An 11,874-nucleotide genomic window follows, 5' to 3' on the forward strand; every position below is an offset into this window, starting at 1 on the left:
ATCACCACCTTCACAACTAGACCAGGGCACTGAGTGCCATGTCCAGTTGTTTCTTGAACACTTCCAGGGATGGTGACCCTACCACCTCCCTGAGAGCCCATTCCAATGCTTAACAACCTTCTCCATGTTCTTCCTGATGTCCTCCTCTGACTCAGCCTGAGGCTGTGTCCTCTTGCCATGTTGCTGGTTGCCTGGGAGAAGAGGCCAACCCCTATGCTGCTTGTGAGGTATCGACCACTCCTTCCTTTCCCTCACTGGTTTCTGCCCATTCCCCACCATCTCCAGAGCACATGGGTCTGCTCAGGAGAGAGACCTGAGCAGACACATAGGACACTGCTCAGCCCATATGCCTGACTTGGACACCTGAATTACTCAGCCTTATTGCTCATGTAAACACACTCCAGCCACAGGAGCAGCAGCAGACTTCTGGTTGCCTCGATTTCTTCCTGGGTTTCCTCTGGCTCCCACAAACAATAGGCATTTGCACACCCATGCACCTACGATCACTTTCTTCACAAAAAGACTCCTTATCAGCACCTTGCTTGTAAACTTGCTTTCCACCTAGTGTTTCTTTGGAATTGGGACAGGAAGGGAAAAAAAAGCCCACCAAGAAGAAACCTCCACGTCTGATAACAATGCAGGCACCAGACTTTGATGCACTGTATTGCATGCTCTATCATTTCCTTAGCAGTCAAAGCCAGCACTGCCAACAGACAACTAACCAGGAGGCTGAGCAGCCTGAACACACTGAAACCTGTCGCCAAAAAAAAATCACAGCAGCTTCACCTGCTCAGATATATCATGCAATTAAGAAGAAATGAAGTTTAAAAAAGAAAAAGAAAGCCATGTTTATTATTATTATTAGTTACTATGTGAAAGAGAATTTCTGCACTAGCCATTCATTTAACAGCCCAACATTTCCATAAGGTCTTGTAGGAGAAAAAAGAGAGGAAAAAAAAAAAATCCAAGCCTAAGACCTATCAGACATGCATAACTTCAAGTATCTCGACTACAGGACTCAGGGAAAAAAAAGGGAGTTTACATACACAGAGCTTTCTGGTAGGTAATGTTCTGTTAGGAGGAATGAAAGGTAAACCTTAAAATATACCCAGCATCAGTACCATGAATGTTCCACATCTACAATGGATTGAGAACCCACCCTGGGCTGGTCCTAGGTGGTCATTTCATTGGAAAACAGTGCTACATAGTCTTTTCAAAACACTATTTTCATGTACTGCCCTTTCCCCAAACATCAGTGAGACACAAAAAGCATAGAACAGAAGCACAGTAAGACATGATCTGAAAGTCACAGCCTTATCACAGCTGGCTCTACTAACAGTAATGTTAATTCAGTGGTTCTCTGCAGGTACCTGCTGCACATATGTCTTTTTCCTATTATTTATGCATGCTTTCCGGCTGGGGAATCTTTGCTCAACTTATTCTAACCGTACCCTTTTGTTTTAAAGGAGTTAGGAGCATAAAAATACTGGAAACTTAAGTCTGTTCCAAAGATGCAGCACCCAGTGCCGGCAACAGAAAATGCCCTCCCGCCCCTTGTTCATTCACCTTGCAAAGACCACCAGAAAAACAAACTATACTGCCCGCATCCTAAAGTTTCCACGGCGGCAGACGGCCGCTGACTCGCACTTAGCCAGGCCGGCCTTAAACAGGTTACATCTGCGCGAAAACATGGAAAAAGACACATGGAAAGAATCAGCGCGCACCGCCCCGGCTGTGGCGGGGGACGCGCTCGCTGGCGTTTCGTTCTTGGGAGACGCGGCTTGGCTCCTCTCGCTCCGGGATGAGGAGGGAAGCGGCACCTCTGGGAGCCATCCCCCTCAATACAGACACACAGAGATTCCGCGGGGACCGTCCCCCCGCAGCCCAGCGGGTCGGGCAGCCCCCCGAGGCGGCGGTATCCCCGCGGGACAGGGACACTTACAGCTCAGGAGCCGCAGGCAGAGCAGGAGCAGCAGGCGCAGGCTGCGGCTCGCCATCTTCCCGCGGCGGCGGCGGCGTGGGGCGGTGCCCGGGGCCGGGGGCTCGGCGCCCGCGGAGCTCTCGCAGCGCCCGGCCGTGCTCTGCCTCCTCCGGAGCCGGAGCCGGGGCCGCCCCAAACTTTTAACGTGTCCGAGGAGGCGTCTCCCCGCCCGGAGCGCAGGAGCCGGGGCTTGAGGCGGGGATGTGCCCTGGCCGCCAGCCCGCCCGGCCGGAGCGGGGAGCCGCGGCGGGCTGCGGTGCCGAGAGCATCCCTCTCCTCCGCCGCCCCCGCATCCCGGGCACTGATGGGCTGTGTTGGATCCAGTTCTTCTCCCCGTTTCGTTGATTTATTTATTTTTAAGCGGGGACATCTTTATAAACTCAAGGACATTTGTTGCAACAGAATAAACTTTTCGTTAGGGAAAGATTTAATTGCTCAAAGAAGAGCGTTGTCCCTGTTGGTGCGTTTCCCTCAGGAGAATCCTCCCCAGGAGGGAAGTAGGGATAACGGGGTGAAATCACGGAACAAACATTTGGATATTCCGGCTTCCCCCAAGGAGGAAGTGGGGATAACGGGGTGAAATCACGGAGCAAACATTTGGATATTCCGGCTAACAAAAAAACAAGCCATGTGAGGGCGAGGCGAGGCGCTGTTTTAAGGCGAAAGAAGTCTCAGTGACTCCTTGTGCCTCTCTGTACAGAATCCCACCTACAGCAGGAGATGGGTCACACGGTGACCTTCAAAACATTGTTATTATGTTATTGTTTTGTACCAGACTAGGAGAGTTTTTTGTTACATACACAAGTGGTGTAATGGTCCTTTAAATTTATGAATCAAGGAAAATTACTCATCTTAACTGTTAATAGTGCATCTAAGTAGTTCCCAATGACATCTTAAAAATGCATTACCACTGATGTAAAGCAGTTCTATAACAAGAAAAGTATCACAAGTATGTTTTTTTGGTAATCAGAACAGCAATGTCGGCTATATTTTGTTAGAGGGCAACAAAATGAAGAAAGATCATTTATAAATAAAATCTCTAACAGCTATTTTAATGGAGAGCAAGGAATTAGGATGCCACAATGCTCTTCATGGCAAAATCTTCTTAGTTTATTTTTCACGTGGAAAAAATGTATACAGAACACAAGTAATATTTATTTTAAAAAATCTACATGCATATATGTATGTATGTATGTCCAGTATATATTACTGGCATCATGACATGCATTTAATAAAATCAAAACTGTCCCATTGAAAACAGAAGAGTTTTTTGTGTGTCCCAACACATGATAGCTTTAGGCAAGTACAAAGGTTCATTGATTTCGGTAGGACTGTTTTACTATTTAGTCAGACAGTGATGGAAATGCTGCCTTGATATAACATTTAAATATGGCAAGAGTCTGGTGGGAAAGTTATAAACATGGGGAATGTTAAGAAATGGCAGTATGGAATTAAATTAAAGTATAGGCAATAGGATGTTATTAATACTGATGGTTGATGAAAAACTAACATGCCCTGGCCGTGTGTGCTGGAAGCCCAAACCCCCCCTTTCCCCCGTGTGCTGGGCTCATCCAGAGCCCCGTGGGCAGCAGGGCAGGGAGGGGATTCTGCCCCTCTGCCCCCTCTGCTGAGACCCCACCTGCAGGGCTGCATCAGCTCTGGGCTCCAGCACAGCAAGGACAGGGACCTGCTGGAGCCAGGCCAGAGCAGGCACCAAGGGGATCAGAGGGATGGAGAACCTCCCTGGTGAATACAGGCCAAGAGATTTGGGGCTGTTCAGCCTAGAAAAGAGAAGGTTGCATGGACAACTCACAGCAGCTCTCTAGTATCTGAAGGGAGGCAGGAGAGGGACTCTTCATCAGGAAATGTAGTGACAGGACAAGAATAATGGGTTCAAACTGAAAGAGGGAAAACTTAAGTTTACAGATATGGAAGAAGTTCTTTACAGTGAGCATGATGGCATGGATTGCCCAGAGCAGCTGTGGCTGCCCCATCCCTGGAAGTGTTCAGGGCCAGGCTGGATGGGGCTCTGAGTGACCTGGTCTAATGAAAGGTGTCCCTGCCCATGGCAGGGGGTGGAATGAGATGGACTTCAAGGTCCCTTCCAACCTAAAGCTTTCTGCAATTCTGTTATTCATTAACACAGCTCTTATACTATAGCAAATCCATTTAAATGAGAAGGTTTTATACAAGCATGAGGTCAGCCTAAAGTTCCTTTCCTCTGTTCACTATTTCATTTCTCTTGCAGGTGAAGCAAATTCCTAGTGTTTCCTCCACATTTCTCTGACTTTTTCTAGTACAGGCCATATTTTCTTTCCATTCCCTTGTTTTATTTCAGCAATAACTAGATCATGGTTTCTCCGCTTGCTTTATACAACTACAGGAAACACCAGCAGCTAAATGTTAGTATTTTGAAGGCATTTACAGAATTACTGGAAAAGTGGTTGTAATACATATAGTTCATTTAATATATACAATTTTTCTCCATGTACTTTGCTCAACAATTGTATTCTTAAAAATACTGTTAAGTACTTTGTTAGAAGGGTACAAGACTGCTATCCATATTTTTTACCTTTTAAAGTTGGAGTAGAAATGTTTTCATTAAATAATGCCTAGACCCCAAAATGGAAGAATTTGAGATGCTCAGTTTAACAGTTATTCTTGGATAACTTTCCACAGACACTCCTTTTTAGACTAATAAAAATAGTCTATAATTAACATCTACACACAAAATGCAAGTCAAGAATAGCTATCTTATTTTGTGATAGCTGTTCCAGACAAGTTCTTTGTATAGAAAAGCCTTGAAAAACTGAATGTAACTGCAACATGATTTCAAGATTTGGATATTTTGTAGCAATCCCAGGAATTAATAAAATGAAAGACTGACCTTATTTTATTAGGCAATATTTTAGATAAATCTACATTCTTACATTGCAATGGTATTCTTCCTCTTTTTAATGAAACTTTCTATTGCAAATGTGAAGTGCTGATGATAATCTGTTCTAATAATGAGTTTACCTCTTTTATTATTGCACCATCACTGTGTTATGGTCCAATTTTTAGAGTTATTAGAGAGGCCTCTGCTTGAATTAAGGTGCAAACAAGACCATATGCCAAAGTCAATAATATGGGTTTTATTTAATCAGAAATATGAGAGAAGGAGAGAGAAGGAGAGAGAGAAAGAAAGAAATAGAAAAGAGGTGGGGGGACAGAAAGAGAGTGACAGACACAGATGAAAGAAAATATCACTACTGTGTGAATCCCAATGATGTTCTGTTGATCCTCTCCAGCTGGTCTTCTTGGTGGTGAAGGTCCCCCCTGAAAAACATAGAATCCAATGGATTAATGAACACCCAGTCCAGGCCAGCTGAGAATGCCCAGGTACCTCCCCTGGAAGGAGGCAGTCTCTTCCAGCAGACTCTGGATCTGTTGCATCATTTTGCATCCATGCAGTCCGGTGGTGCCAGGCCTCTGGGATGCACTTTCAGGATCTTTGATGGATTATGGCACCCCCTCAGCTGCCTCCCATGTGAATGCCCCGTGGATGTGTCCTGTGGGGTTGGGGGTTTCACAGCTGGGCTGGTTTGTGTGAGGGAGGATGGGTGTTCACTGCCTCTGACCAGAGGTTACACCACACATCCGAAACCTCCTCCTCACCCCTCGGCTGGGGGGATTCTGTGCAAACCCAGCCTCTGTGAGCTGTGGTCTCCCCCAGCCCAAACCCAGCCAGGGATGGTTCTCAGCACAGCAGCTGGGTTTGGCTTTCTTGTGGATGAATTCATTTCCCTCAGCCTTGTTTGTTTCTCCCCAGACTTGATATGATTGAACATAATGTTGCATTTATCTTATCTAGGCTGCTTAACTCACAGTGCAAAGTTCCAGTCAGGCATCTTCAAGGAGGGAGGGGCTTCTGTGGTTGTAGCTTCTTTATACAGTTTTTGCTATACAGGGCAAAACTCCTTCAGAACAATGTTTAAGGTGTGAACCACTTCAGTCCCTGACATGCTGTCGAAGAGTTCTGTTCTCCTCACCTAACAGGAAAACTGTTTTGAAAAATAATTTGTAAAAATTCTGTGAAAGACCATAAGCCTCTGGCTCTTCACTTGGGAAACATTTTATCTTTCCTAGCTGTAGGAAGCTAAAAATGAATAAAGATAAATGAAGTTATATGAAGACAATCCTCTTTTTGGTGATTTCTCCACTCAAAATATATTTCATTTTGCAGGGGGAACAAAATCTCCCAAGATTTATTTGCATGCTGATTTCTAGAGTAGCTTTGATGTAAAATAACAACAACAAAAAATCAGTATAACAAATTAGAACTGCTAAATTTGGTTGCAAAGGTGTTGCAATGTTGATACTCAAACACCTATCACAGATACATTAACAAGGAAGATGACTGATTCCTCTTCTTGAAAACCTGCATGGAAGAGGGGCAAAAGCTGTGCAGTACATGAAGAGAACTGGCTGTTTAATTAGCACCTCGAAGAGTAAGATGCTAATTTCTATGGAATCTCTTCTCTTTTATGGCTTACCTACGCCAGACTAGAAGATAGTTGCAGGAGAGATAATGAATGTTCATCCCTGCACTGCCATTAAAAATAACTTTAGAAAAAAGTTTAATGAAAGACAATGTTTCCCTAGTCAGTCACATTCAGGCATATCTCAAGTTCACTCATTGAATTTAATTAGATTAAATAATGCAACCCTCATTCCATGTAAGAAAGCACATATTTTTATCCTGTTGATAAGCAGGTAGTATAGATGTCTGATGATCTGGGAGTAGCTGTTCTCTTATTTGCAGACTGAAATGCCACTCAAAGCATAAAGGATTGCAGTTCTGTGCTGCTTCTCCTTTTTCTTCCTGTGCTTTCCTACCATGATTGCTCTTTAAATGTTTTAGTGTCTCTTGGTTCATCTATAATAGAAGATGACCCAGCAAGTTTGGGGATAACTGTGCCTGATAATGATGAGAAGCAGTGGGGAATATGTAGAATATGGAGACACAAAGGGAGAAAATGAAAGACAGAAAAAAAAGCGTTCCTGTGCATGAGCATGCCTATCATTCTTTATATGGACAGTTGAGAGCTTACTGTAATTGGAACTCACATGGTTCAAGCTTTCATCAAGAAGACACCTTTGAATATTTTTCCATATTTAACGAAGAAGAAACAGATTTTTTCATATTTCTAAAAAGAGAAATGTTATCTTTGAGATGGTCAGAGATGTCATTTGAAATTTGGTGCCATAGCCTGTGCATAAGATCTCTGTATGCATCTTTTTTCCAAGCACACTAAGTTGTTGTCACATAAATTTGCTCTAATAAATGCTGAATACAGTAGCACACAGCTGTGAAGTGACCATTCTGATGTGATTCCAGGCATAGCTATGGGACAAGTTGATGGAAAACTATTTTGTAAAACTGCTAAAACAGACTCCATTGAATTTAGCTTAATTGCCAATATGCATATTTTGCAATCTGTATCACAAATTATTTTTTCTAAAATCCATTGATTGATGTGCTATGCATTTTTTGTGCAGCTTTGACTGCCAGCTGCAGTACATTGAATCCATCAGCTTGAGAGCCTGGTCCTTTAGTGTAAAGAATAATCAGCAGCCATATGTAAGTGTGTATCACAGGCTGATATTTCCAATTTAAGGGACCCTTCTTTTCCTTTGCAATTTTAGTTATCACCACACTGTTTTTTTTACAATGTCCTGGGGTATTGCTTTAATGGCTGTCCCCTCCCCTGGTTACAGAAGGCCTTGTCTCCTTTTGAGTGGCTTTTTATTACTTTTTATAGCTGCTTCATGTGAATTGTTTTAACTCACATCTGGGGGGAAAAAAACTGATTTATCTGACAGATTATCTGCTTGTTTTGTAATTTGAAACTAAAAACTGAGCAAGTATATTTTTGAGACAAGAAGTAAAAAAATATTTTCAGATACTTTTTTTTTTTCCCCAAGCTGTCATTGATGGCTGTTTAAAGACAGAGCATGTCATGGATTAGTTGCCTGGCTGTAATGCAATGGACTAGAGTAGTGATAGAACACTGTATTGCTATTAGACTGTAAAAATATTTCATACCTAATGGGACTGCCAAACTTCCACCAAGAAGGCCACAAAATGTGAGGGTAGAACAAGTAAAGAGCAATACAAATTACTTGTTCTCAGTAGTGTTTTTCAGTGAAACCTTCTACAGCCCACCTTCATTTTCTGGAATGTCTTGTATGATTTTATCTTGGACTTGCAAAGTACAGAATCAATGCCTTTTTCTTTTTTTTTTTTTTTTTTTTTTTTTTAACTGAACTTGCAAGATTACTGCCACTGAGTAGGCAGCTCAGTAGCAATTAAAGGTACATTTCCAAAAAAGATCCATCACATAGGATGGCCCTGTTGGACACAATTCAGCCTAAACAACAGTGGACAATGCTTTAGCCACAATGCTGCTGGTGGACAATTCAGAATTATTTTGCCACACTGTTCATAATGCTTTACTGCTCACTAGGTCAAAGAATGCCTGGATGGCAGAGCCCAGAGTTCTGGTGAGTGCTGTTAAATCCAGTTGGCAGTTGGTCACCAGGGGTGTCCCCAGTGCTCAATATTGGGGACAACCCTGTTTCATATCTTTGTAATGATCTGGACGAGGGGATCGAGTGCATCCCCAGTCACTTGCAGATTCCCACCATTGGGTGGGAATGTCGATTTTCTAGAGGGCAGGAAGGGTCTGCAAGAGGAAGCAGGACAGGCTAGATCAATGGGCTGAGGCCATTGGTCTGAGGTTCAGCCAGGTTCTTCCCTTGGGCCACAACAACACCCTGCAGGACAGGCTAGGGCAGAATGACTGGAGAGCAGGAAAAGGACCTGGGGGTGCTGGTTACAGCAGCTGAATGGAGCCAGCAGCACATGCCCTGGTGGCCAAGAAAGCCAATGGCGCCTGGCTTGTGTCAGAAAAGGTATGGCCAGTGGGACCAGGGCAGCAACCATTCCCTGCACTCAGCACTGGTGAGGCCACATCTCAAAACCTGTGTTCAGCTCTGGGCCCCTTAATTCAGGAAGGACATTGATGTGCTGGACCATGTCCAGAAGGGCAATGAAGCTGGGGAAGGATCTGGAGCTCAAGTCTGATGAGGGGAGGCTGAGGAACCTGGAGTTGTTTGGCCTGGAGAAAAGAAGGCTGAGGGGAGATCTTATCATTCCCTACAGCTACCTCCCAGGACAGTGTAGCCAGGCTGGTCTCTACTCCCAGGTAACAAGTGATAGGATAGGAGAAAATGGTCTTAAGTCATACCAGGGGAGGTTCAAGTTGGATATTACAAAAAATTTTGTCACAGAAAGGGTTGTAAAGCATTGAAACAGGCTGCACAGGGAAGTGGTGGAAGTGTTCAGAAAATAAGCAGATGTGGTACTTTGTCATACAGTTTAGTAGACGTGGTGGTATTCAGTTAAAGATTGGACTTGATGGTCTTGGAGGCCTTTTCCAACTTCAGTGATTCCATGATTCTATAATTCTATTGTGTTATGAAGAATACACCTCTTAAGATGTAGTTACACTGCATGTTGTCTTACAAGGCTGTTGCTGCTTCTGGCCATGGATTACTGCTCTCACTTTGCTTGTGCATGAAAATTAGTATAAGAAATAATGTTAATCATATGAATAAAACATTATCTCTCAGCAGTACTCATCCTGCAAATTGTATCACTTCAGCGACCTTGCGTTCAGTGCCTTGTACAGTGCTGCTACAGTTGTTTACCTAGAGGATGAGCAGAGAGAAACAGCCAAGAATGGCAAAGGGAGGCTCAGGAATTTTTAAGCCAATTTTACTTCTGAAGTAATTTTAAGTGAGCTCAGATCTGCCTTTGGGACTAAGAAGCTGACAAACAGTCATGGTTTGTTGCTTACACACTTCTGTTGGGTCACATACCACGGCATAAGAGCAATTGCAGGGTTCCTGTTGCTTCAGAGGGAAACCTCATACTTTCTGACCATTATAAAATAATAGACATGGTTTTCCTGAAATTTAAAGGGCTTTATGAAGACTGGTAGAATGTAATTATTCTTGGAGAGTTCTGTTGAGTGATCTCTTCTTTGTTTTTCTTTAGGCATTGAGGGTGGGCTGCCCAGGCTCCTTTGGATGCAGCCCAGGACACAATTGGCTTTCTGGGCTATGAGCACTCACTACTGGCTCATGTTCAGTTTTTCATCAATCATCACCCCTAAGTCCTTCTACACAAAGCTGCTCTCAATGAATCCTGGGTGAAATTTCCAGCACTTTTGGACGTATTTTGATTTTCTCTGGGTGGTGCAGCTTTGCACTGTCATTCTGTTGGCTGAGGGTTACCAAAAGGCAGATAACCTTGCTCCTCTCTGTAGTCTTCAGTGTGCTACAAATCCCAGATTTTTTAAAATATACATTGTGCTTCCAGAGCTACACCAAACAACTAAAAGGACAGAGCAGATATCCTACAATCATTTTTTCTGAAGATTCAGCTGAATAAAAAGTTGCAAATACTTGTACAAAAGAAGGTTTAGAGATTAGGAAGTGCCAGTTTAATATGGATATGTATGATAAAGTGTGCAGTATTAAGTAGGACTTTACTCCTGTCAGTCAATACTCCCTCAGAGTTACAGAACAGAGTTGGTTCTGTCTCTCATTCTCTGAACATTCTGAATTATCTACTTCTAGAATAAAAGTGTTCTTTTTATACCCTACTCTAGTAATCTTGTTTTGCTTATGGTTTTTTAACCATTTAAACCAAAATTATTTGTCATGTGATCATTGACTGCATATGATTCCTTGAGTTAATAGGAGAAATGGTGTAGTTGAGCTGTATTTACACAATTCTGTGTAACTTCTATGTTACATTCTATGTAACTTGTATTTAACTCATTTTACAAATGAGGAAGCAAGATGACTGAGTTGCTGAAATTCTTAACCTATCAAATAATGTAGCCAAGGGCATAAATAGGTACCTTACTCACACCCCTGGTTTTATGGATGAGAGCCCAGGTAAAGAGGGAAGCCAGTGCCGGGTACCAAACCAAGGGGACCCAGCTGTCCCACTGCTCCACAGATGTGTTTCTACAGTGGAAAATGCCATGTCTTTTATTTTTTTTTTGATGCTGAGTTTAATTACATGCTTTAGCTCTTAATGACACTAATTCAGTGTCACTGTCTGACATTGGCTTCATGATGGCTACTTATATCATTGCCAGCTGAGGATTGCAATGAAGACCATCATCAGCTAAACTATAAAGCACCAAAATGAACTCTTCAGTTATCTTATAAATTTATTTTTTTTTTAATGTGAACCATGGTTTTCCTACTTGGGTAGCAGCTAGTTGCTACTGGCATTCAATCTTTTGGGGAGGAGGGACAGTTGGGAGGTGTGAGGGGTTGGCCTTGGCTGGACACCAAGTGCTTCCCAAACCACTATCACTCCCCTCCCCAGCTGGATAGGGAAGAGAAAATATAGTGAAAGGCTTGAGGGTTGAGAGATCACTCACAAATGACCATCACCAGCAAACCAGACTAAACTGAGGGAAGTTCATTTAATTTATTGACAAATCAGAGTGGGAACTGAGAAGTAAAAACAAATCTTCCCTCATCTCTCCCTTCTTCCTTGGGTTCAACTTTACTCCTGATTTCCCAACTTTACCTCCTATCCTCCTCAGTGGTGCAGGAAGATGGGGAATGAGGGCTACAGTCAGTCTGTCACACATTGTCTCTGCTGCTTCTTGCTCTTCATGAGGAGGACCCAAACTTTTCCAGGGTGGGCAGTGGAACCTCTGCTCTGGCACTGGGAGTCCTTGATGTCCACAGGGCTGTTCCTCTCACACATTCTCAGTCCTTCCTTATCTGCCTACAATTGCTGCTGAAGAGTAACTCTT

The 11,874-nt window shown here is 43.2% G+C and overlaps 1 protein-coding gene across 1 annotated transcript in view; it reads right to left on the reverse strand.

Annotated features, from left to right (window-relative positions):
• JAM2 (junctional adhesion molecule 2) overlaps positions 1-2,235 on the reverse strand; it is a 40,458-nt gene extending 38,223 nt beyond the window's left edge. Inside the window, exon 1 of the mRNA XM_071433655.1 lies at positions 1,943-2,235. Within this exon, the coding sequence (XP_071289756.1) occupies positions 1,943-1,997 (55 nt within the window). The 5' untranslated portion in view covers positions 1,998-2,235. The remainder of the gene's footprint in view (positions 1-1,942) is intronic.
• Positions 2,236-11,874: the final 9,639 nt, after the last annotated feature.

The sequence above is a fragment of the Agelaius tricolor genome, unplaced genomic scaffold (genome assembly GCF_023055355.1).
Source record: "Agelaius tricolor isolate 1412-34295 unplaced genomic scaffold, bAgeTri1.0.p SCAF_9, whole genome shotgun sequence".
Lineage (NCBI taxonomy): Eukaryota > Metazoa > Chordata > Aves > Passeriformes > Icteridae > Agelaius > Agelaius tricolor.